The sequence below is a fragment of the Cynocephalus volans genome, chromosome X (assembly GCF_027409185.1).
Source record: "Cynocephalus volans isolate mCynVol1 chromosome X, mCynVol1.pri, whole genome shotgun sequence".
Classification (NCBI taxonomy): Eukaryota; Metazoa; Chordata; class Mammalia; order Dermoptera; family Cynocephalidae; genus Cynocephalus; species Cynocephalus volans.
The window spans coordinates 57,110,807-57,136,456 of record NC_084478.1 but is presented as its reverse complement, the minus strand read 5'-3'; the positions used below and the strand labels follow the sequence as shown (position 1 = coordinate 57,136,456).

The 25,650-nt window shown below is 47.5% G+C and overlaps 1 protein-coding gene across 1 annotated transcript; it reads right to left on the bottom strand.

The window, feature by feature from the left end:
- Positions 1-1,151: 1,151 nt before the first annotated feature.
- NYX (nyctalopin) lies at positions 1,152-25,334 on the bottom strand. Its single transcript, XM_063084627.1, has 4 exons — positions 25,225-25,334; positions 20,752-21,027; positions 20,462-20,592; positions 1,152-2,560 (listed from the first exon to the last, which is right to left on the bottom strand). Exons 1-4 carry the CDS (start codon positions 25,332-25,334, stop codon positions 1,152-1,154), a joined length of 1,926 nt encoding a protein of 641 aa, XP_062940697.1.
- Between the last annotated feature and the right edge of the window lie 316 nt (positions 25,335-25,650).

Genomic DNA, 25,650 nt, shown 5'->3' with positions numbered 1-25,650 from the left:
CTGCAATGCTGAGCAAAGCTGGTTGGTCAGGGCTTCTGGGTGTGATGTGGCAGCCCTGCCCTCAGACACAGGAGGTCATGCACGCTCGCTGTAGGTGCTGGATGGCCTTTGCTCTGGCATTCAGGCCTGGGTGCATACAGTTGGCCAACTCCCACCTTGAGAAATCTCTAAATCCCCCTTCCCAGCTACTGGCTGCCTCCTTCCCTCTTGGCCATTAATCAGCCTCAAAGTGTGCAGCCCATAATAATTTCCACACCTATGCCCTGCTAACATAGAGACTATATCTTCGGGACACTTCCCACAAAACGCTAAGAAAAGAGGATTTTGTAGTCTCCTCGGAGATTCACAATACATGTTAGCGTATGAAAGACTGAAAAGTCTGGCAGTAAAGAAACTGGTTTAACCTTTTTTTTCCTTAATTTTAGGATTTTACAAATTTATTTGACCACAAACATACCCCGCTGCCCCTTTTGTCCCTTACCTTGCCCTAAAGTTCTTTTGTGGGTAAGGCCACCCTGGAGTAATTGTGGAGTAAATAAATTGGATCTTTGTTTTAAATGCCTCTTAACACATCTCAGATCCCAGGAATGACCGTCACGCCCTCGAGTCTAAATCTCTCTCCCATCTCTCTTCTTTTATGCCCTGTCCACCTTCCTAAACCCTAATGTACCCAGGCCCCTGGACAAGGATTGTGATAGAAAACAAAGGGACTGGGTCGAATGGGTTACCCTGCCAGGAGGACTGGCACAGCTCTGAGTACCTGGCCAATGAGTTGACTCTCTGATTCAAGCATTGCAGGCACTTTGCCTGGAAGATGGGGAAAGGGATAAGGGGAGCCCTAGGAGCTTCAGATTCCCAGCCTTCCCACCCGAGGGCCCACGTTCAGTCTTGCTTCTCTTTTCCAACGAATGCCCATGTGACAAGAGCAGAAATCCATAACTTCCCACCCACCCCCCAGGCCATTTCCCAGGGTTCCCCCCTCTGCCTAGGGTCATCTCTGGAGGCAAACTGTTCCTTCCACCCTCCACTAGCATTTTCACCACCAGCCCCCATCCTGTCCTCTCTCCCCTCACCACAAACACCCCCAAGCCCAGTTAACCAAACTTCCCTCCTCTGGCCAAGGCAGTTTGAACCACCCCCGAGTGGCAAGGTCAGCCCATCTGCATGCCAACCACCACGTGCCAGGCCACACTGAGCAAGAGACAAGAGGCGAGGAGAAAGGTGGTCTTGCGGCCCGAGTCTCCCACTCCGTGGGCCGGAAGGCTGTCAGAGAGCGAGGCGTTGGCCAGCCCCCCAGTGCTGTTGGCCACCTCCTCCACTGGGGCCCTCGGGGCCAGCAGCTTGGAGAGGAGGCTGCTGAATCTGCTCACAGTGGTGGCCACAGGCTCTGGGGAGGGGCCTGGACTGGATGCAGTGAGGTTCAGCTCCTCAGGGGCCACACAGAGGCCATCGGAGGAGCGCCCGAAGGCCACCTGGCTGAGATCCAGGCCGGCCACGGAGCCTGGGGAGGCGCACGGCACGTCAGTGACGCGCCCAGGGCCCACCATCCAGTCCCGCAGCCACTCCAGGTGGCAGTCGCAGCGCCACGGGTTGCGGAAGAGGAAGAGGCGGCCTAGGAAGAAGCCGGGCTGGAAGGCGGCCCAGGCGAGCACGGTGAGGCGGTTGCCATTGAGGTGCAGGGCAAGGAGGCCCGAGAGGTTCTGGAAGGCGCCCTCCTCCACGAAGGCGATGCTGTTGCGGTCCAGGTAGAGCAGCTCAAGCTCAGCCAGGTCGGCGAACCAGGCGCGCGCCACGCGGCCCAGCGCATTGCCTCCCAGGTTGAGCGTGTGCAGGTGGCGCAGGCCACGGAAGGCGTCGGCCGGCAGCTCGGCCAGCAGGTTGTCGTTGAGCAGCAGGTGCTCCAGGACGCTGCAGTCGCTGAAGGCGCCGGCGTGCACGGCGCGGACGCGGTTGGCCTGCAGGCTGAGCGAGCGCAGGCGCCGCAGGCCCTGCAGTGAGCTGGAGGCCACAGCCTCGATGCGGCCGCGCTCGAGGTGCGCATGCGTCAGGTTGGCCAGGCCGCGCAGCGCGCCCGGCACGCGGCGGAACAGGTTGTCGAAGGCGGCGAGCTCGCGCAGGGCCGGCAGCTCGGCCAGCAGGCGCTCGGGCACGCTGAAAAGGCGGCAGGCAGCCAGGTCGAGGCGGCGCAGGCGGCTGAGCGCGGCGAAGGTGCGCGCGTGCAGGTAGCGCAGGTCGCCGTTGTGCGCCAGGCGCAGCTCGGCCAGGCGCGGCAGGCCCTTGAAGGCGCCAGGCGTGATGAAGGACAGATTGTTGTGGCGCAGCGACAGGCGGCGCAGCGACGGCAGCGTGCCGAAGGCCCGCTCGCCCAGGAAGCGCAGGCCGTTCCGGTCCAGGTCGATGGAGGCTGCCTCGCATGGGAACTCGTCCGGCACACGCAGGAGGCCCGCGCGGTCGCAGCGCACCGAGCAGCTGCGCTCCACGCTGCTGCAGGCGCAGGCAGCCGGGCAGGCGCGCACGCAGGCCCCCGCGGCCCGAGCGCTGGGCAGGCCAAGGACCACCGCTGAGGAGGCAGCACAGAGGAGAAAAGACAAAAAAGGAGCAACGGTCAGCCAAACGTCGTCGGCCCAGGTAAAATCCTGCCTGCCCAGGTAGCAGGATGCAGGTCCCCTGCGGGTTCTCCTGCATCCTGCGAATGGCCTCTTCCCACCGCCCGGGCTACACAGGTTTCTCCACCCACGACATCCTCCCCTTTGCTTTTCCATTTACCTTTATAAGCGAAACCCAGCTGTAATCCCTGCTTCTGACCCCAATCTACTCCCTCCTGCCTGTATCATCGCTTGTGCGCTACTAGAATGCGGCCTAGAGGGTTTGTTGACTGCATGCCTAGGGGGATCACCCAGGGCGGCACTGTGGCCCACGTACACTCTAGGCCTGCGCCGCTCAGTGCAGTAGCCACGTGAGCTATTGAGCATTTGAAATGTGGCCAGCCCAAATTGAGATGTGCTATAAGTATGGGAGACACACCAGGTCTCAAAGACTTAGTGCAAAAAAAATAAAATAAATAAAATATCATATCAATGATTTTTTTATTGATTACATGTTGAAATGATATTTTAGATATGTATTGGGTTAAATAAAATATCTAATGGCAACTGTTTCTTTTTACCTTTTTTTTTTTTTTTTTTTAAAGATGACCGGTAAGGGGATCTTAACCCTTGACTTGGTGTTGTCAGCACCACGCTCAGCCAGTGAGCGAACCGGCCATCCCTATATGGGATCCGAACCCGGGGCCTTGGTGTTATCAGCACTGCACTCTCCCGAGTGAGCCACGGGCCGGCCCCTTTTTACCTTTTTTAATAAGGCTACTTAGAAAATTTAAACATGTGGCTTGTGTTATATTTCTGTTGGTGCTGCTTATAGTCTTTCTCACCGTTAGAATTTAATTCCTGAAAACCCCCATTGAGTACATTAAGCCTCATGGGGAAGAGAGCATTAGGGAGCAGGGACTTGGGAATGAAATGAAAGCCTATCGACCTTCTTTTTTTTTCTTTAACAGTCACTAGAATTAAGCCATGAGGACAGCATACTAGATAAACTACCAGTGACCTTCTTGCACATCTCAAAAGAATTAATTATGGATACTGTGTAGTGAAGTTCCATTCACCAGCTCTTGCTCTATAGAAACTTTGTTACATGATCCCCGAAAAGAAAGGTGCTTTTAAATTAATTTTGTTCTGAGCATTTGAGTGCAGAATGAGATAAAGACTTCAAAAGCCTCAGTAGGCTTGCCACTCCCAACAAAGGAGAATGGCATGGCCTGCTGCCCTGCGGAAGCCAGAGGTTCCAAGCCCAGTCTTGAGGGCCAGTGGAAAAGGCAGCGTGGTAGATAAACAGTTTTTATTTTCTGGCCAGGAGCAACTCAACCAGAAATTCCTGCAGAGGAACAAAGGGTACACCGAGGTCAACATGCCCACTGATTCATAATTTCTACCCCTGCTCATCAGAACTCTCCAATTCCTAGCAAACAGCCCCGGCCTACCATTCAGTCCCTCCCACTCCGCCATGTACACATTACCCTGCCTTGCCTGCCCAAGCCCCTGCGGGAACCTGAAGCTATGGCCACACAAGGGGTGTGTAGGATCCACTTGCTGCCACCTCTGCATGTTTGCTGAGCTTCCAGTGTCTTTTCAGTCCATATGTTGTGGGCACTCTGTGTTTTCTCAGCTGCTGAGGGAGCTTCGGCCCTTTCCATCTTGGCTGGAGCACACTCAGACCTCTGCGCGACCCTTCAGTTGTAAACTGTTGCGACTTCAACATTCTGGTGTTGAGGAGCTTGACTTGGCTTTTCCCTCTCCCTAAAAACTCTGAGATAGACACCAAGCTTCCAGCAAGGTTCTTGGACCCTGTGCTGAGCTTGGCTGTGAACGGGGCCGCTGCTGGGCTGGGAAGACACACTGTTAGGGAGACAAGTCCAAGAATATAACCTTAACTCCAGGCCTCAGCTGGACAGAGAGGCGGAAACTTGTTCTGTCAGCTCTTCCAACTGGGTCAAGTAAAAGGCATCAGATTTCTTACAGTCCTTCGTTCTACTCTCTTCTCCTTTCTAATGAAGAAAAGTACACTCTCGATCATATGACTCATGTTTATACCCCACGGTGGCTAACATTGTTCCAGGCACACTGTATGGCTCAATACAGGTTTGCAGAATTAAATGGAATGGATGCCTTCCTCTGTGAGGATTCCTGCTGGAGGAAGGCATTTATTTTAAAAACTCTTTGTCAAGGAACTCATGGGATTCTAACAGGCAGGATACAACCAATTTGTATAATGCAAGAGATCAAACAAGTAGCTGCCAGTGTTTAAAAAGCACATGAAAGAGGGGCAAGAGTGGAGGGAGACCACATGTTCTCACTTATTTGTAAAAGCTAAAAATAAATAAACACACAGCAATGTGGGGGGAGAAGACACAGCAAGCACAACAATTCCTTGAACTTGTTAAGACAAGTGAACAGATACAATGATGGGGGGAAGAGAGAGGCGGGAAGAGGAATGGGTAAAGGGTCACAAAAATCAACTACGATGTATTAAAATAAAATAAAATAAGTTAAAATAAAAAATAAAAATAGAAAAAGGGGCAAAAGTGAAGCTTTTCATTGTATATCCTTTTTACCTTTTAAATTTTGACCAATGTGAAGGTGTTATCTATTTCAGAAAATAGATTAAGGTTTATTTAAACTTTAATTAAACACTTGAGACGTTGTCACTTTTAGAGACCTATTTTCAGCCTCTGAAACTTTGATAGCCATGAGGAACAATAACTAATTTACTGAATTATTTAGTGAAATTTAAATTAAGTCAAGTAAATTCTCAGAACAGACAGCAAAACTCCAGTATTGGTTTACCCAGTATGAAAACTAAATATATGTTTAGTGAGCCAAAAGCAGGGCACCAAAAAACTGTTTTTTGGAATGATAACATACTGGGGTAAGTTCTGCTTGCAATAATGGCAGAGTAGCTTATATCAGACTAACATTCCTGCTGATAGCTGCTGTACACTCTAGACAAAATATTTTTTTAATTGTTTAAAAGCACTGGAGAACAACCAGAACAGACAACCAGATTGGATGCAACCCTTAAAAGAAGGAAACTAGGTGAGATCCACATTTAACTGACTTTTCCTCTCAGGGCATTTTCAAGTTCATGCTTCATATAGGGAACAGAGCTCAAGCAGAATGCAAGCTAACAACTTAGAGGTCGCATTTGTAGCTGCCGCAGGGGCTGGAAATCAAGGAGGGAAAACATGGAAAAGAGGGAGCTGCAAAATTATCACACGGACTCCTTAAATCCTTGGTTGAGTCCTGAAGTGCATATGTGCAGGGTGACTCCAAGGAGCCCAAGGGGAAAGCAAGAACTGAAGGTCAAAAGACCTAAGCAGAGATTTCAGCAGTTGCCCATGCTGTGGTCTGGATGTCCTCCCAAGCTCATGTTGGAACTTAATCCCCAATGTGGTATTTGAAAGGTGAAGCCTTTAAGAAGTAAATTGGACAGTGAGGACTATGTCCTTGTGAATGGATTAATCCATTTATGGGTTAATGGTTTAATGGGTTATCAGGGAGGTGACTGGTGGCTTTATAAGGAAAGCAAGTGAGCACATAACATGTGATACCCTGGTTGCCACAGGACAGTGTAGAGTTCCCACCAAGAAGAAGGCCCTTACCAGATGTGCCCCCTGAACCTTGGACTTCCCAGCCTCTAAAACTGTAAGAAATAAATTTTGTTTCTTTATATATTACCCAGTTTCAGGTACTATAAGCAACAGAGAACAGACTAACACAGCCAGTGTTGAGAGACAGATTAAGAGTTCAAGGTCCAGGGGCTGACTGGTTAGCTCAGTTGGTAGAGCATGGTGCTGACAACACCAAGGTCAAGGGTTCAGATCCCGGGACCAGCCAGCCACAAAAAAAAAAAAAAAAAAGAGTTCAAGGTCCACCAACTTAGAGGAGCTTTTCATTGAAACCCCAAAGGTCCACACCATAGGAGTGAAGACCATTCCCCAGGACTAAGGGCAAAACTGAAATAGGCCTACCCTAACAAAGCCTAAAACCAAGCCTTTCAAGCGTCAGTGGGAACTGGATGCCAGAACAAGATTCCACATTCTTCAAAGGAAGACAAGAGAATCCAGGGTTTGTACAACTACCACCCACACTATCCAGTATACAATCAAATAATATTAGACTTGTGAAGAAGCAGCAAAACATGACACTTATCAAGAAGAAAACAGTTAACAGAAGCAAACCCACAGAGAGCCCACATGTTGGAATTACCAAATAAGGATTTGTTATCAATATGTTAATGAATTCACAGGGAAAGATGGGTATAATGGGTAAAGATATGGGGAATCTGAATTTTAGAAGAGGTATGGAAACTCTAAAAATGAACTCAATGGAAATCTTAGCACCGAAATAATGCAATATCTGACATTTTAAAAATCATTGAATAAGATAAATAGCAGATTAGACAGTGCAGAAGAAAAGATTCATGAACTTGAAGAGAGGTCAATAGAAATTACCCAAAATGAAGCACAGAGGAAAAAAAAAAGTGGTGGAAAAAAATCATCAGAGCCTCAATGACCTGTGGGACAATATCAAGCAGTTACATTAACATGCATGTATTTGGGGTCACAAGGGAGAAAAGAGAGAGAATATGGCAGAAAAATAACAGAAGACAATTTTCAAAATTTGATTAAAAACAAGAATCTCAGCAAGCCCCAAGTAACATAAAACACACACACTCCCCTCCCACACACATTCACCCCTAGGCATATCATAGTCAAAATGCTGAAAACGAGATACAGAGGATATTCTTAAAAGCACCAAAAGAAAAAAAGACACATTACATAGAATGAACAACAATAAAAAATAATCACTGCTGGGCTGGTCGGTCACCTCACTTGATTAGAGCATGGTGCTGATAACACCAAGGTCAAGGGTTCAGATCCCCATACTGACCAGCCACCAAAAAAAAGTCATTGCTATGGTCTGAATGTTTGTGTCCTCTCCAAAATTCATATCTTGAACTCCTAAACCCAAGGTGATGGTAGTGGGAGGTGGGGCAGGATTAGTGCTGTTATAAAAGAGGCCCCAGAGAGACCCCTTGCCCCTTCCACCATGTGAGGACACACAGAGAAGTCGCCATCTATTAGGAATGGGCCCTCACCAGACACCAAATCGGCCAGTGCCTTGATCTGGGACTTCCCAGCCTCTAGAACTGTGAGAAATAAATGTTTGTTGTTTATAAGCCACCCAGTTCATGGTAATTTTATCATAGCAGCCTGAACAATGACTGACTGATCAGAAACAACGGAGGCTATAAGACAATAGAACGATATCTTCAAGTGCTGAAAGAAAAGCAAAATCTGGCAACCTAGAATTCTGTATCCCATGAAAATATCTTCAGATGTGAAGGAAAATAAATATGCTTTCAGGTAAACAAAATATGAAAGAGTTTATCTCCAGCAGATCTTCTGCACAACAAGAAATGGAGACATTCTTTGGCATGAAGGAAAATGACACTGGATGAAAATCAGGTGTACAGGAAGGAATGAAAAGCAATAGAAGTGGCAACTATGTCATTAAATATAAAAGACTAGTCTTTTCTCACCTTACTGCTTAATAGACAAGTGACTGTTTATAGCAAACATAACAATGTATTGTGGAGTCTACAACTTATGTTAATAAAAAATATGATAACAGTGGGATAAAGGATGAGAAGGGAGGTAAACTGAAGAGTATTCTTGTAAGGATCTTACGTTATACATGAAGCAGTGTAAGATTAATTCAAGGTAGACCATGACAAATTAAAGATGTATATTGTAATCCCCAGAAAATAAAAAGAATCTCAACTCATACTTCACACCAGACACAATGGACTCAATCCCAAATGACGGCAAACATCTGCAGGACATGACTTAGGAACTGTGGTAACATGTTATCTGGGGGATGTGAGCTTGTATGATGCTACTCAAATCAATTAAATTTTTATGGGTTTCTTTTGCTCTTATAACAACCAACTTTTAATAAGTGGTTGCTCAGGGCTAAGCTTACTACGTACATTATTTCGTTGACTATGACAGCCCTGCAAGGGAAGTATTATTTTCCTCTTCTCACACAGGAGGAAACAGGTTCAGGGTGGTTAAATGATGCCAACCTTGTTTGTCTTTCCACTGTACTGTACTATCCGCCACCCCACACCTCTAGCCTTTCTGTTTCTGTAATTGTGAACTGAAGAAACTGCACTTTTTGATCTTTAAGTGCCCTTCTGGCTCTCATTTTCCATGATTCAACAGCAGCTGTTGCCAACCACTGCCTCTAAGAAGAAATACCCAACTCAGAGCCCCATGCATCTCTGCCACCTCCTCACAGCCACAGGTGAACACTTTGACCCAAACAGAGCTAATCAGATTCATTCCTTCTCCATGAAAATGGAATTCTCTTTCTCTCTCTCTCTCTCTCTCTTTTTTTTTTTTTTTTTTTTTTGGCAGTTGGCTGGTACACAGATCCGAACCCACTACTTTGGTGTTACAAGGCTGTGCTCTAACTAACTGAGCTAACCGGCCAGCCCTCCATGAGAATGGAATAGGCGCTGAGCAACTGGTCATGAGATCATGTGACCACCAACCTGTCTACCATTGGGGTTGGGGTGTTTACCAAGCTACATGCAGGTCAAAATTATGGAGCAGCAGGAGCCAAGGGCAAGGTGAGGAAGCTGGTGTGCTCTTAGTCCGTTGACAAACTACCATTGACTGCATGGCTTATAAACACCAGAAATGTATTGCTCATAATTCTGAAGGCTGGGAAGTTCAAGATCAAGGCACCAGTGGATTCGGTGTCTTGTGAGGGCCTACTTCCTAGTTCATAGATGACACCTTCTCACTGTGTCCTCACATGGTGGAAGGGCAAGGGGTCTCTCTGGGGTCCCTTTTATAAGGGCACTAATCACAATCACGACCCACATTACCTAATCACCTCCCAAAGGCCTCACTTTCTAATACCATCACCTTGGGAATTTGGTTTCAACATACGAATGGGGGAGGAGGAGACACAGACATTTAGTTCATAGCAGGTGCAGAGAGAGGAATTGATTTGGTGTGAGAATCCCAGAGATGGAGCCCTTGAAGCCCGGGGAGAACAGGAAGCTGCTGGCCCCATCTCTAGTTCTCATGAGGCCCCTCTAGAGCTGTTCCTTTGACATTTCTGTTTCCATTTCAAAAATCCACTCAAACCATCTGCGTGGAGAATGGATTTCTGTTCCTTGCAACCAAACCATGTCTTTACAGTAGACATTTGACATCTTTTCTGGCTACCCAGCATTTTTTAAGCACTCTTTCTGCATTTAGAGAATTTCCTTCTTTATAAGTCCTGCCTCTTCAAGATAGAAGCCAGAAACTCTCTTTCCCTACTTCCCCTGTTCCCTTTCAGGTGAGGCCCAATCTTGCGACCTAGCTTTGTCAATCAGACACGCAGCAAGACTTGGATTCAGAAGTAGGCACCAAACAGAAACCATTTTCTGGCTAGAATGGTGGCAGAGGCATCCGGCTTTCAGGCTTGCATGGTGTTATTTCTGGCACTCAACATGACTCCTGTAAGCTGCCAGGTGTGCCCACCAGTGGCCACGGGGTTTTTGCTAGAGCTGCTTTTGTTAGGCATTGCTCCAGGCGGCACGGCCTGCAATCAGGAAGCCTGAGAACACCTAATGTTCCTAAATAAACTCCTTCTCAGCCTCGACGACCTAGAATGGGTTCATGCCTTGCAACAATATTGCTGAGCAATGTCCTGAATGAGACAGATTTCCTTAATCTCCTTTGCCGTCCAGAGCTGAGTTTCATGGGAATACTTTGGCCAGAAAAACATTTACCAAATTAGAATAAAGATGACAGTGTGTGAGAAGAGAAGGTCAAACTCATTTGGCAGTTGCTTAGCAATTTCTCTTCTCCAACCAGTATTTTTGAGAAAGATCCATCTGGAAATCAGAAAAGGCTTCAGTGCTTTTATTCCGTAGCTGAAGTAGGGAGGGGAAAACTAGAAATGCTGCAGGATGGCCTCTGTCATAGCTCCAGGATTCACATGCAGGGCTTTCCAGAACTTTCGGTCTTGAAACACTCACCCTGAGGGCTCAGCCTCTTGCTCCACCCAGTTCTCTCATAAACTCTGAGAATATTAACCCTCAGCACTGCTCTGTCACACTGCTTTTTTTTTGTTTTTTTTTTTTTGTTTTTTAAACCTCAGGCAACCTCTGCCTCTGTTTCCTGATCTGTAACGTGGACAGGTATGAAGAATGGAGGCGTTCGTAATGCTTGAGACTGCTGTGAACACACTGGACCGAGCTAATAGTGTATTGCATGAGGATTAAGCCTCCTCAAGGACCCCACAGTGTCCAAATCTTATTTATAGGCAATGTCCAAATCTTACAGACAATGTGGAAAGTGAGATGCCAGGTGTCAAATATTGACGTTATTACAGCAGGTAGGCTGCAGAGAAGAGTCTAGGATGGTTAGTTACCAGGGCTACAGTACAGTCACCTGGGAAGCTTTTAAAACTCACAGTGCCCAGGCCATACATATACCAGACCAATTACATCAGAATCTTTGGGGTGGAACCAGGCATTGGTAGTTCTTAAAGCTCCATAGGTGATTCCAATATGTAGCCAAAGTCCAAAACCCAAGGGTCTAGGTGGACCAACTTTATAAAAATGGCATTCATCTGTGTGGTATAAACTGTTACAAGGTGTAAAAGACTTTCCATATGACCGAGCAATTCCACACCTAGGTATATACCCAAAGGAACTGAAAGCGGGTGTTGTAACAAACACTCGTACCTGAACATTCATAGCAGCGCTGTTTACGGTAGCTGAAAGGTGGAAATGACAAATGTCCGTCATCCAGTGAGTGGATAAACAAATGTGGTATATCCATACAGTGGGACATAATCCAGCCTTCAAAAGGAACAAAGGACTGACACATGATACAACATGGATGTGCCTCAAAAATATTATGCTGAGTTAAAGTCACACCAGACCACATATTGTATGATTCCACTTACAGGCAATGTCCAGAACAGGCAAATCCATAGAGACAAAAAGTAGATTCGTGGTTGCCAGGGGCTGAGGAGAGGGGAGAAGGGGACTGCAAATGGCTGGGGAGTTTCCTTTTGGAGAGATGAAAATGTCCTGGAACTAGATAGAGGTGGTGGTTGCCCAACACCATGAGTTACTAAATGCCACTGAATTGTACACCTTAAAATGGTTAATAATTTTATCTTATGTGACTTTTACCTCAATTTTTTTTTTTTTTAAAGATGACCGGTAAGGGGATCTTAACCCTTGACTTGGTGTTGTCAGCACCACGCTCTCCCAAGTGAGCTAACCGGCCATCCTTATATAGGGTTCCGAACCCTTGGCCTTGGTGTTATCAGCACCACACTCTCCCAAGTGAGCCACGGGCCAGCCCTTACCTCGATTTTTGAAAAAAATGTTACAAAATGTCCCCAAGTCTGAGCAAATACCAGACATGGGTCCCTGTTTTATGTCCTGGTGGGCTGTACTGGCCAGCCCCTGAGCTGCAGGAAGGCAGCCGCGGCCAGGCTCAGACCCCATGTATGATGGTGCCTTAATGCAGACCAGCTGAGGAGTTTCTCTTTCACAGGCGCTCAGCTTTTCAAATGTGTGTTTTTCCCTCTTGAGGTTTGCTAGAACATTTACTCATAGAGTTTCCAACCGCAGACTGAGTTTGGAATGTTTCTTTATTCTCATTGTTTTAAAAGAACTTTTGCTTCATGAAACCAAAATAGCAGGGGAAAATGTGGTCAATTTTCTGGTTTCAGCAAAATCTATTCAGCCGCTCTGGCTCTAGAAATTATTCCTCTCTCACTCTTGGCAAATGCTACCCCAGTTGCTCCTCGGGCCAAGACCCAATGCTGGATTTTCAAAACAAAACTGACTGCAGAAACAGAAACTGCAGAGAGGGAGGCCATGCCATGGCCTTTGGCCTTAAGTGACCCCAGAACTTGCTTCTCACGCCACGCAGGTACCTTTTGTGACAAGAAAGAAAGGATCATGGATTCAAACTGCAGCTTTCTGGCTAAAGTCATGGGAGAAGGAGAAATCAATGTGGCTCTGGAGGGGTGGTCTGCTGATGGCCTCAAAGGCCTTCTGGAACTCGAGGGTGGAGATCTCTCCCATCTGAGGACACAAGGACCCAGAGAGGCCTCCGGGCCTAAATATTGATAATTGCCCCAAACTGGAAACAACTTAAGTGCCCAACAATAAGGGAATGGATAAACAAAACAGTACATCTGTACAAAGGAATACTACTTGGTAACCAAAAGGAAGGAACCATTGTGCCCCATGTGATGACATCAGTCAATCTCACATACCTCCTGCTGACAGTGAGGGAGTTGGTCTGCTTGGGGTATGGCTGCTCTCTCCCTACGGCCTTCCTTTCTTTTAAATCAAGTTAATAGAGGTCAAATTTACTTAGAATAAAATGTACCCACTTTAAGTGTACAGTTCAGTAAGTGGAACAAATGTATACGCCCACATAACCAACCCCCCAGTCAGGATTTAGAACATTTCTACCACCCAGAACATTTCCTCTGGCCCCTTTGACATCAGCACTCTCCCTGCCCCCAGCTCCAGGCAACCATGGATCTGCTTTCTGAACTACAGATTCGTTTTGCCTGTTCTAGAACTTCATAAAAATGGAATCAAATGGATCTTTCACTCAACATTACGTTTGTGAGATTCATCCATGTTGCTGCAAATTTTAGTTGATTGTTCCTTTTTATTGCCTGCAAGTCTTTCTATGGACATGCGTTTTCGTTTCTCACTTATCTAGGAATGGGATTGATGGGTCATATGCTAAGTGTATGTTCAACTTTCTAAGAAATTGCCAAACCGTTCTCCAGAGTGGCTGAGCCATTTTCCATTCCCACCAGCAGCGTCTGAGAGTTCCAGTTGCTCTACATCCTTACCAACACCTAATGTTTGTCAGTCTTTTAATTTTAGCCATTCTAGTGGGCATGTGAGTGGATTCGACTTTCCTGTCCACAACTTTTAAAATGCTAATCTTACCCTCTTAGAAGGAGACCTAATACTTGGTGTGAATGAGTGTATCAGACAGAGTGACATCTGGGTGGCTTCACCCATTCAACAAACAAACCCATATTAGGCAGCAACTATGCTTTAGACTCTAAGACAGACAAATAAAACACAAACCCTGACCCTCTAATGACTCCCAGTGTAGAGCAAGCCAGATGCAAAGGGCCCTGGAAAGTTGTGCCGTGAACAGTAGGAAGACCCTTAATGTGCGGGGGGGGGGGGTTATTTGCACCTGTCCATCCAGGAGACCTGCATGTCCCCGAGGAGGAGAATTTCTGTTTCTGTCTTGACCCCAATTTCCTCTGCTATGAGCCACTTCTGAGTCCCCCGCGGTCTTGTTTTGTGAGGCTCATTTAGTCACTTTTTTCTAGCCAAGGAGGTTAGAGCACTATCCCTGCCTGCTTCTCGGGAACATGCTGTCCGTACTGCTTGTGACTTGTAGTCAGAGAAATATTCTCTGTGCTGCTAGAGTGTGTTTTAAATTAAAGCACCAGGGGATGTGGAGATGGTCATTAATTTAAAGTGCATCTATTGTTAGTAAGTGATGTCACTGCTGAGCTCTCCAACTTGTCACAAGAAGTCTGGATGTATTTGGGGTTTCTGTAGCAGGGACAGTTCCTGTTTTGCAGTATGCAGGCTATGACTACTGTCCGCATCCTGTGAGGAACAGTGGAACTTTGGGTGCACGGTTAAAATAATACTGGCTCTTGGAAGTAAACATTCTGTCCCAATGAGTCAATCAAGCTTCATATCCTTTCTAGGTAGGAGAAATGGCAAGAAGCTGGGTGTTGGTAATTAAATAAATGTCAACCTCTGTCCTTTGGAAGGTCCTCAAGGTGGGAAGTCATGTCCTATTTATCACTGTGTTCCCTATAACTTGTTCCAATTTTTTTTTCTCATTTATTTATTGGATCTCCCATAAAATAATGTAAGTTTCTCAGGGACAAAGGCCACGCAGCTCTATCCTTCTTAATATCCCTGGAGCATATTGAAGGTACACAGTGTATACCCATGGATTGATTGAATAGAGCAAGTTCTACTTTTTGGAAAGGTGGAATAAAGAGTAAGAAAATTCTATTACTACCATTTTAGAATGATCTGAGAATTTTTTCCCTACAAGCACTGCATACAGAGGTCTATTACGTAGATCATCATAACCTCAAATAATTAAATTCACCCAAGGGTCAGAAAAACAGATTCTTTGTGTAGAATCATTTACTGAAGAACTTAAGGGATTTTCCTTGGGCTGTCTGAGTTAGATTTGAGCAGCTGAAGCTGGGGAAAATATTTTGTGATGAGTCTTCTTGGTATATTAAAATGCATATAACAGGACAAAAAAACTTTGAAAAAAATTTAAATCTCCATAATCCCACAATTCCACCATATTTTTCTTTTTCCTTTAGGAAGGTAGTTTCTTTAAGGGATTTTTGTTTTTAACTAAATGACCTTAAAATAATGTGATTAAAAAACCACCGTAGTTTTTGGTTATTACACCAATGAATTCATGTCTGAAATCAGAATAAGAAAATCCCCAAGAAGTCTATTTCATGTATTTGGCTCAGGAGTTTTGTTTTTAAACAAATAAACAAAAGAACCACCACCCCCTGCTGTTTTCTCTCATTCTCCATGCCCTTCTCAAAATCATGGGTTCAGGTTTTGTGAAACCTAACCGGGAGTGTCCCCATACAGCTGTCACTGAAGCCACTTGAAGACCGCACTCTTTGGGGAGAAGCCTTGTGGCTTCCACGCATGTTCCCAGCCCCTTCACCCACTGGCAGCAGAACTCACCATGAAGAAGGAGGACCAGCATCCCTCGGCCTGTCACGCACCTGTTGGCTTAGAACCAGCTGTGGGATCCCTACCTGAGGGGAGAAAGTGCAGGTCACCGGATGCCCAGCAGGGTCCCTTGAAAACCCTCCTGCACCTCCACACTTCCTCCTGAATGCCCTGTCTTTGTTCCCTCCTTCTTTACATTCATTTCTCCCCAATGTCCCTGGTGTTAGGTTAAGAGAATCCAGTAACAACAGCCAATCAGAAGCTCCCCCCAAATTGACAGCTTGGATCGATGTGGAAATGTTTCATCAGGCTAAAACCCCGACACCAGCTCAGATGGCATCACTGACAACGCAGCAAGAAAATAGACAGAGAGGAAACCTCTGGAGAGATGCGTTAGTGAACAGTCCCCAAATCTTGCTTACCGTCCTGGGGGGCTGCCTGGTCCCACTCTTCCAAAGCGGCCCTTGGCTCCCCCAGCCCATCCATCCCCCAAGTTAGGCACCCACAAATATTAAAAAAGGTCCAACAGAGAAGTAAAGGTGGGGCAGGAGGAGCAGGGGGTGAAGAGGAGTAGTTGCTTTGTAGGTTTGAGGGCTTAGTTTTCTTTCTCCAGATTTAATAGCAGGAAAATCCTCTGTATCAGATGAGGATTAACAGAGATGAGAGAATGTGTCTGCCTTTCGAATCACTAAAGCCAGTGACAGATTTTGCTGACATACCAATCGGCTTTATCCCCAGGCCTTGGCCACCCTGGCCCTCCTGCCCTCTCCATCTGCCTGGCCTGCCTCTCTCCTTAAACCCTCCCCAGACCCTGCCCCCTGCCCTGTCCCCAGCCCCAGCCCCAAGCACTATGCAGCCTGAAATTGGCTTCCTGCCACCCAAATAGCATTATCAGCATTTTCAACAAGGACACGTTATGTAACTTGGAGAGCTGGAGAAGAGACAGGACAGTTTAAAATAATGTTTTCCCGAAATGCCGGCTGCTGATTTCCTTTCATTGGAATGGTTGATGGGGGATGATCCAAAAACAGACTGAGGAGGGGGCCTTTCCACTGCAGTCAGGCTACATGCCTGGCTTTGGGGTTGGGCTCACAGCCAAGACCTAAGGCGGCAGTCTCGGGGCCGTTTCCAGAATCAGGCTGAGGTTTCCCAAACCCACCAGGACTCAGTTTAGGCCCTTGCTATTCAGAATGTGGCCCATGGACCAACAGCTGCCACAGCAGCAGCCCCTGGGAGCTGGTTAAGAATGCAGAATCTCAGCACCCACACCCCACCCAGACCTCTTGAATCGACATCTGCATTGTAACAACATGGGGGATCAAGGCAGATTTCCATGCCCCTTAAAGTTTGGAAAGTCCTGCTTTAGGGGAGAGGTAGTGGGGGGGTCTGATCAAGGTGGGAGCGTCAGGGGGACCCATTTATCTGGCCCTTCTGGCCAGCAGCTCATGTGCCCCCACATTCTCCTGGCCCCAGCATATCTCCCAGGCCTGGGTGTAGGGTCAGGCCCTCTGCTCTCCCCTGGGACAGCACTCCCAAGTATCCAGTTCTGCCAAGTTCTGGCTGCACTAGGCTTGGTGTGCCAGCACGGATGGGAGGAAGCCTACAGTTCCCTTCCCACAGCAAGGGCTCTGGGTGTGGGTCTAGGCATCTGAGGCTACTGCATCCTAGGGAATTTTGTTTTCTTCCATTTGGTCCTTGAAAGCCAAAATGTGGCTGAACTTGTCTAACCTCTGCTGGGAAGGAAATGATATTAGGAATGGGGTAGGTATGTGGGTGGAAGAAGCCCCCCAGATGGAGTCCCTGTCCCCAGGGGTGGGCTTGCTCTGCTTAGATGGGAGCGGTGGGCAGCATTCTCTTTGTGACTACCAGTGTTGGAGGCATCCTTATACCTTTCCCTCTTAGCCCACTGTAGCCTCCACTCCCCCAGCAGCAGGACAGAGGCTGAACCGTGGCTGGAAGAGCAGCCCGCCTGCGCCTACAACCCGGGTCAGCCTGGCCTTCAACCCAGGCCTGGTGCTCTGGCAAAAGGGTCTCACTGAGGAAGACCTTCTCTATCTGTGAAAACAAACATTTCTCCCAAGTGGGAAGGAAGGAGTAATCAGAGACTCCCAGGGGAGAAAGGAAGGAGCCCATCACTGGGCCATCCACTGACTCCAACTGGGGGGACAAACAGTCCTCGTAATCAAAACCTTAATCCAGGAAGAAAAGCAAGGGGGTGCGGGATTGTTATAGGAAGTGCAATTGACTGACACATCCCCAAGGAGAAACTTCAGACAGAACCCTGGTAACCAAAGATCGAGGTAGGAAAAAGGCTGGCTCTGGCCACTCCGGGGCTGCAGGGCAGTTTTGCACCCACGCTGGCCCTGGGTCCTGATGCAGTTGGCAGCCCATAGAAGGAGCATACCATAGAAGGGGTATGCTGAATGAGCATGTGAAACAGAGGTGGCCCAGGACACACCACTTTGGTTTTGCAGGTCACCTTCTGGAAAAATTTCATCAGCAGAGGAGGAAAAAGCCTTCGTGTTTCTTGGTAAGTTCTGCTACCTTGGTTTGGGGGCAGCCAGCAGGGGCCTTTAAAGGAAAAGACACAATCTTCCTTTGGGTTCATGGGTGCAGATGTTCAGCGGCCTCCTGTGGGCGCTCAGAGGGAGCTTGGATATTAAGCCAGATCGTTTCTTTACACAGACCCCTGCCTCACACGCATACACACGCTGTGGAGGCAAGACTGTTCTGCAGGGGCAGGGGCCATGGGCGTGTTTAGCCTGACAACAAATGAAACAAAGCAAGGTGCCCTGTTTCATTCAGTGAGAGGCAGACAGGCAAACTCCCCACAGAGACCAGGAAGGAAGTCAGCAATCACCTTGCTCCATGCCTTTATTTACAGACAAGGAAGCCCAGGCCCAGAGATGGCAGCATGCAATGTGCTTAGCCTTAGTTTGGGTCCCCCAGAAGCAGATCCCGAGACAAGGACATAGATGTATTTTATTTGGGAGTGACTGAGGGAAGAACCAGCAGGGGGGCGGAGAAGGTAGAAATGCGAGGGTACTTCCAAAAGTTTATGGAAAGATTCGTATTATCTTTCAATTCTATTTTCCATGAACTTTTTGAAGTACCCCTATAAAAGGTACTGTCAAGCAAGTTACCACTGCGGGCAACTGGAGAACATACATGTGAGTTATCTCAACCGCGGGGCAGGGAGCTGGGGCATTTATCCACCAATTCCCATCGTCGGGGGAGGGCTACTCACTCTCCAGCAGTCTCCGGCCACCAGGCAAAGTGATGCAGATGCAGTGATTCCTAAAGAAAGTTTTTGTGCAGGGTCATCTCTTATAGCTAACCAGGAGGGCAGAATTCCTTATGAAAGCTGTGAGTAGCTAAACTTCCCCACCTTGGAATTGGTGAAGAAATGTTAATCACCAAGGTGACATGGTGCAGGGAGGGGTGTCAGGACTTCTGTCCAGTGCAGAGCTGCTGTGGGATGGGCTGCAGAGTCTCATCCAGCCCTGATAGGTGAGGCTGGCCCTCAGGGGCCCCACAGCTGGCGACTACTGGAGGCTCTGCCTGCTAGCTGGAGGACACAGATTTGCCCTCCAGTCTTTCTGCACTGTAGTCACAATTCACAGACACCCCAACCCTGGATGGCTGTCCCTGGGCCTTTGCTCCTTTCTTTCCCCAATTCTCCACCTGCTGAAATCTCAACCTTCCTGCCAGGCTTAGCACAAGTGCTACCACCTCTAAGAAATGAGTCCCTTCCCAGAGCCCTCCCTCCTCGTCCACAGGCATCGGCCTCTCAGTTCGGTGGTGTTCGGATGGCGGGCCTCCTTGAAGGGGCGGTTCTTGATCCAAGTCTGCACTCCCCCAAGCCTGGCTGTCCTGCCCTCAGACTGGGCAAGAGGCAGGGAGATGTGGGGCAAGCAGTCATGGGGCCAAGGGACATGCCAACTCAGAAGCATGTTCTGAGTACCTGTGCCCACTCAGAAGCATGTTCTGATTACCTGGGACCTCAGAATTCCCTGCCCAACGGGTTCTGAACCCACTTCTCTTGGTCCAATCTCCTGAAGGTAGACTGTGTCACCAATGTGCACCCTTAAGGGGCAGTGGTTTGCAGAGATGTAGGCACAGCTTGGAATTGAGGACTTGGGTGAGAAAGGGGCACTCATGGTGTGGGATAGATCCGGTCTGGGAAGAGAGGGAAGCCACACCATGGCTTTGAGCTGGGGCCACTCTCTGTGCCACCACTTTCCAGCCCAGAATGCTGAGTACAAGAATTCCAAACTTGAACGTGGTCTTCCAGATTGTTACAGGGCGGTATCTGTCAAGATGGAAGGATAGAACATATTTTATTGAACGGTTTGTTACCTTCATTTATAATTTTTAAATATTTAGACATATGGTCTGTGGCCCTCTGTGTGTACTCTTGCCCCAGGTCCCACAAACGTTCGGGGGTGAGCCCGTGTTTGGCACACAGGCAGAGGTGCACAAACGTTTGCTGATGGGAACTGCCCACGTGAGAATTTGTGAGGGATCTATAGAAAGAACAGGGATGGGTGACAGCTTTGGCTCCTGGCCCTGCCTTTTCCTCTGACTTACTGGATGGTCTCAGGACAGGCACCCTCAGTTCCTGTGCCTTATATAGTACTTGAAACATATTCCATAATCTAGTCCAGACGCCTCATTCTTCAAGTGAAGAAATTGACCCCAGAGTGGCAGTTTGGTGAAGGTGGAGCTACGACCCATTTCTCCCGCCTCCCACTCCCCGCTTTTTTCTGCGACCCTAGTAAGAAAGGGACACACACCGCTCCTGTGGCCACCCCCGCTGCCTGCATGAGGAGAACGGGGCGGGGGGTGTGGCGGGGGGTAGCCACTTCACTTCTTGCCAGGCACCCCTAGACTACCTTGGCTGAACCCATTCCGTGGCTAAAGCGCCCAACTCTACTGTTCTGTATTCGCAAACCATCCCGCTTCCCAGTCGTTCCAACCTTCCTATGGAAAGCCCAGCTCCGTAGGGGTGGTTAGATCAGCTTGGGCTCACGGGCCTGGTTTGTGGAACTGGAGAGGGGAGAGGGGGAGGAGACAGCGCCCTCGTTCCGCTGACTGCCGGTGGAGTGACATCGCCCCAACTGCTGGCCCGGACGCGGTCGGGGTGCGGACTCACGCCGCCGCCTAATGGAGGGGCGGTAGGCAGCCAGTCACTGGTCCGGACGTTTCGGCCCCGGCCTCTCCCTCCCTCCCCACGCTTCGAGGACTAGTTCAGCTGGTTAACCCTGGTCGGCGACCCCGCGTGACACAGTAGGTTTTCTCCTCTTAAGGTCACGGCCTTGCGAAAACTCTGCAGCCTCTTCCGGTAACCGCCGCCCCAGCACCCCCGCGGGGCCGAAGAGGCGGGGCAGCCGGCCGCCGAGCCCCGCCCCGGAAAGCCCCGCCCCCGGAAAGCCCCGCCCCCGGAAAGCTCCGCCCGGCGTGGCCGCCAGCCGGCGCTCGGGCTCCGGAACCGGGTGGGCGCGGGTGGAGCGGCCCCGGCCCCCGCCTGCTCCGCCCCTGCCGCGCCACCTGCACCAGCTCGGCGGGGGCGGGGGCAGGGAAAGTCCCAGGGTGCTCCTGTGCGGGAAACGTTAGTCACTCACCTGGACCCACAGAATGTCCGGCTGGAAAGGATGCCAGGGCAGGGGCCTGACTTGCCAAAGGTCACACCCTGGGGAGTGTCTCCCAGTGCCCTGTACTCCTGACCTGATCGTGTAGCTCTGATGGTGGGGGATACCCTGATTGTCACCTGTAAATGAAGGGTTGGCTCAGGGTTCCTTCCTGCCATCCTATTCAACAAACGCTGCCCGCTGCCCAAAAATACACCTCCATGGAGCCTCTTCTGAAATCATCGCTCTTTTCATTGCATCCAATGTCGGTTTCTCTTTATTTCCCAGTAAAAGGAATCAGAGCTCCTTGAAGAAAAGGGTGCTTCCAGGTCAGGGGCAGGCAAAACACAACGCGATCCTGGAACATATTATCTCAGAAAACAAGCCATCAAAGATATTTAAGTGGGTGGAAAGTTGAATGGTTCCGCCGGCAGATAATAGTGCCTGTAATGAATTGAAACGCATCAAGTAAAATAACTATATTTTTGAAACTCCTGAGTTTATGATGATACTTAGAAGAAGGTTACTAAGGGCATTATTCTGAAAAGCTAATTAACAAAAGAATCCTGCATTTATCTTGCCTTTCCATTATGTATTTCAGGGTAACCAAATACAGGAGTTGATGAGGAAAGTTTTTTTTGTTTGTTTGTTTGTTTTAATAAAAGAATCACAGCTAATAAGTGCAGAAGTAATTGAGTGAGAAAATGTTGCAATGACATCATGGATCCTGCCGATCCACCTTAACATTTCCCCAGAATGGCACAAGGAGACATTATGTGCCTCCTGGTGTCATATGACTCGATAGAAAGTACACAGCACCACCAGTGAAGTATGCCTGCCGAAAACAAAACAAAACAAAAAAACCCCGAAGCTAATCAAACCTCCAGATCGAACTACCATTTAAAGAAATATGAGGAATGGAGAAGCATGTTCAAAGACACCAGACAAAAATACAATCAGCTAAATATAGACTGGAAAGTTCTACAGGGCAAATGATCCAGTTTTTCCAACAAATTAATGGAATGGGGGAGAAGAGAGGAAAAGAGACCTAAGTAAAAGAGACTTAAGAGACATCAATCATGCAATTTTTGGACAATTTTGAAAAAATTTTGAAACAATCACTAGAAACAAAATACAGACTGATTGTTAGATAACATTAAACAATTGGGTTTCTGTTGGGTGTGATAATGGTATTATGATTCTGTTTTTAAAGTTCTTATCCATTAGGAACAAAACAGGAATATTTATGGGATTTCCTTTAAAATCCTCCAACAATACAAGTGGCAAGGGAGAATTGAAACAAGAATAGCAGAAAGCTGTTAACTGGAAACTGGGCGATGAATACATGGGGTCTCTCTACTTCTGTGTATGCTTGAAATTTCCATAGCATCTTCTAAAGAGTACGTCCCTCATTTGGCCCCTCTCAAATATACAGCTAAATACGAGGGTATCTTCAGAAAGTCTGTGGAAAAATGGAATTAAAAGATAATTAAAATCTTTCCATGAAGTTTTTGAAGACCCCTCACATATTTGGTACAAAGTGAATTTTCTGTTTTTCTCTGCATTTCCTTCCATGCATTCCTATTAACTTTCCTATATTTCCTTCCTGAAAGTGAAAATGACCTATAAAAGGGGGAATAATTAGCAATTGTCCCTTCTACCTTCAGTCTGGAACGGTTCCATACATAACCCAGAACTCAAAATGGTTAAATTAAAGAGGAAACTGAGAACCAGAACTTATGAGTTTTGTGGCCCATTCCATTCTTGAGGGTTTATTGTTTTGCTTTTCTTGTTTGCTTTTTTGTTTGTTTAGATAACCTTAGGAGTTGGCTTATAATAAGCAATAATTTCTTATGGACCCCTAAATGTGCTATTTGGGGCTCAGATGTCTACAGCGTGAAGATGTGAACAAATGTATGTTCTTCATTTACAGCCTACCGATGTCAATTCTTGGCTGAAGGGAAGGAGCAAGGTTTAGCTCATTGCTGGGCTGTGGGAAGGCAGCTTTATTCCTCCAAAATCCTTCCCCCCAACAGGATCCTTCTCGTAGCGTTTCATTTTCCTCTTTTGTAAAATGGAGCTGTTTTATTTCTTCCTAATTAAAGCCTGTGGAAGCACTTTTAAAGAAGATCTTAGATGTACGATGCTAGAGAAGTGAAAACTATCATTAATATATTTTAATCATCATGTTAAATACCCACATAGACACACCCACCTCTTCTCCATTCAGGCAGATTTTTGCAAAGGGGTAATTAACAGCAATGATGTCATACCACAGAGCTCCACTTTCATCCTGAAAGCTGTAAAGTTTCCAAATACTTCCTAACTCCTGGTTAGACTTTTAAACCATAATAAATAAGTACAAATTCCCCATATGTGAGAGAAAACCATGCCGGAAAGAGAACATTTTTTTCTTTGTAAACACAATAAATGAACATTAAAAGTGGCCATCCTTTAGGTAAGCCTGCCAAAAACCCAGAGGGCAGCAGTAATAAAATAAAATGCTGAGATTGCGTATTTGGAAAATCAACTTGACTACCTCCAAAAAGACTCCCAGAGACCTGTACCTGCCTTTTAAGTCCTCACCAGGAGGTGAGGAGCTGCAATATTCCTGTCTCCTGGCACCTGGACGAGCAACTTTCCAGCCATTAAGTGCCAAGCCCTCTGGGAAAAAGCTGAGCGGTGTGCATTGCAGTCCAGACCTCGGCTACAGTAATGCAGCTCTTTAAAATTTGAATACAAAAGGCTAGAAAAAAAAATTTTTTTAATGCCTTCTGGTCTCAAAAATAAAAACAAAAACAAAAACGAATACAATGGACTCAAAATCCCCTCGTGGTGGGAAACGCTGTTTCCTTTTCTAGAATCTACAGGGATTCACCAGGGATAATAGGATGGGGCAGGAGAATCTTACATTTACCCAGTGACTTCCAGTTCTCATTTCCAGCTTGTTTAGAATTCTGTCACCCACACAGCTTGTTTTCTCTCCAGTCCGTGTCAACCCTAACATGTAATAAAGCTCCCTTAAAAAATAAACAAAAAATTTTAAAAATAATAAAATAAAATAAAATAAATCTCCCTTTTCTTGATTTCCCCAAAACACGACTCACCAAGTGCTATGGGTTGAATGTGTCCCCCAAAAGTTCATGTGTTGGAAAGTTGACCCCCATTGTAACAGTGTTAAGAGGGTAGGAAATCCGATTATGGTACTTGAAAGGCAGGGCCTTTGAAAGGAGATTGGATTGTGAGGACTGTACCCTTGTGAGTGGATCGATCCATTCATGGAGCAATGAGTTATCAGGGAGTAGACTGGTGGCTTTATAAGGAGAGCAACTGAGCACATCAAAGAACTCTCTTTTGCCATCCTTGCCATGTTATACCTTTGTCACCAAGGGACTCTGCAGGGACTCCCCACCAAGAAGAAGGCCCTCACCAGATGCACCCCTGGATCTTGGGCTTCAGTCTCCAAAAGTGTTGAGAAATAAGTTTCATTTCTTTATACATTACCCAGTTTCAGGCTGGCTGCTTAGCTCAGCTGCATCACCTCTCTGGTGGTGGAGTCCCCTTTGGCCTGCATGTATCTGACATACACGGCCACACACTGGTCCACCAGAGCAAACCTCCCATTCTTGGGGCCTCTGAATGCCCGCCACGTGGCATGGGCGTTCTGGAGCAGCTGCTTCACTTTGTGCTAGTCTCCAACATTTTTTTTTTTTTTTTAAGATGACCGGTAAGGGGATCTTAACCCTTGGCTTGGTGTTGTCAGCACCACGTTCTCCCAATGAGCTAACCGGCCATCCCTATATAGGGATCCCAACCCGTGGCCTTGGTGTTATCAGCACCACACTCTCCCAAGTGAGCCACGGGCCAGCCCCTAACTAGTCTCCAACATTTTTGTCCAACGCTCCAAACTGCTTGGTGGCCTGGCAGTTGTTGGCACTCTTGTCATATTCCACCACCGTAAACTTGAACCCTGCATCCTAACTGAACGGAAACATCTAGGCTATGTCATAGGCAAGAGGTCACAGCCTGGGAAGTCCATGGCCATGTAGAAGGGGCACCCCTTGCTCCAGTCGGGCAGCTCCGTGATGCCGCGGGGCAGATGGAGGCGAAAGCTGTCGGGGTGCTAAGCTGAGGAGACCGGGGGGTGGTACTCATCGGTCCTGACCAATCTGGAGGCTTCACGTCAGATTCTTCGTGTTCTTCAAAGGTTCCTCCTGGGAGCTGCCACTCGTCAGAATTCCAGGACGACTCCTCCCCTTCCAACCGAGTGATCATGTCTGGCTTAGGGAATGGGAATTCCAGGGACAGGACAGTTTTATAATTCATCCTCATGACTTCCTGGTAAAAGGCCTTTTGTTGCTCAGTCAAGACTGTCCACTCCTCATGGGGAAAATATAGGCCACCTCATCAAACAGAGCTGGTACCCATCCACCCTCGGAGCAGGTTCCTACCTTCTGCATATCTGCCAACCGTCTTCCAGTTCCCAGCTCTGAATCTCTCCTTTTTCTTCTTCTTTTAGGGTCATATCGAGAGGGTACGCTGTGTACTCCATCTCTCTTTAGTCCCAAGCACTGTTCTGCCAGAATGAAGG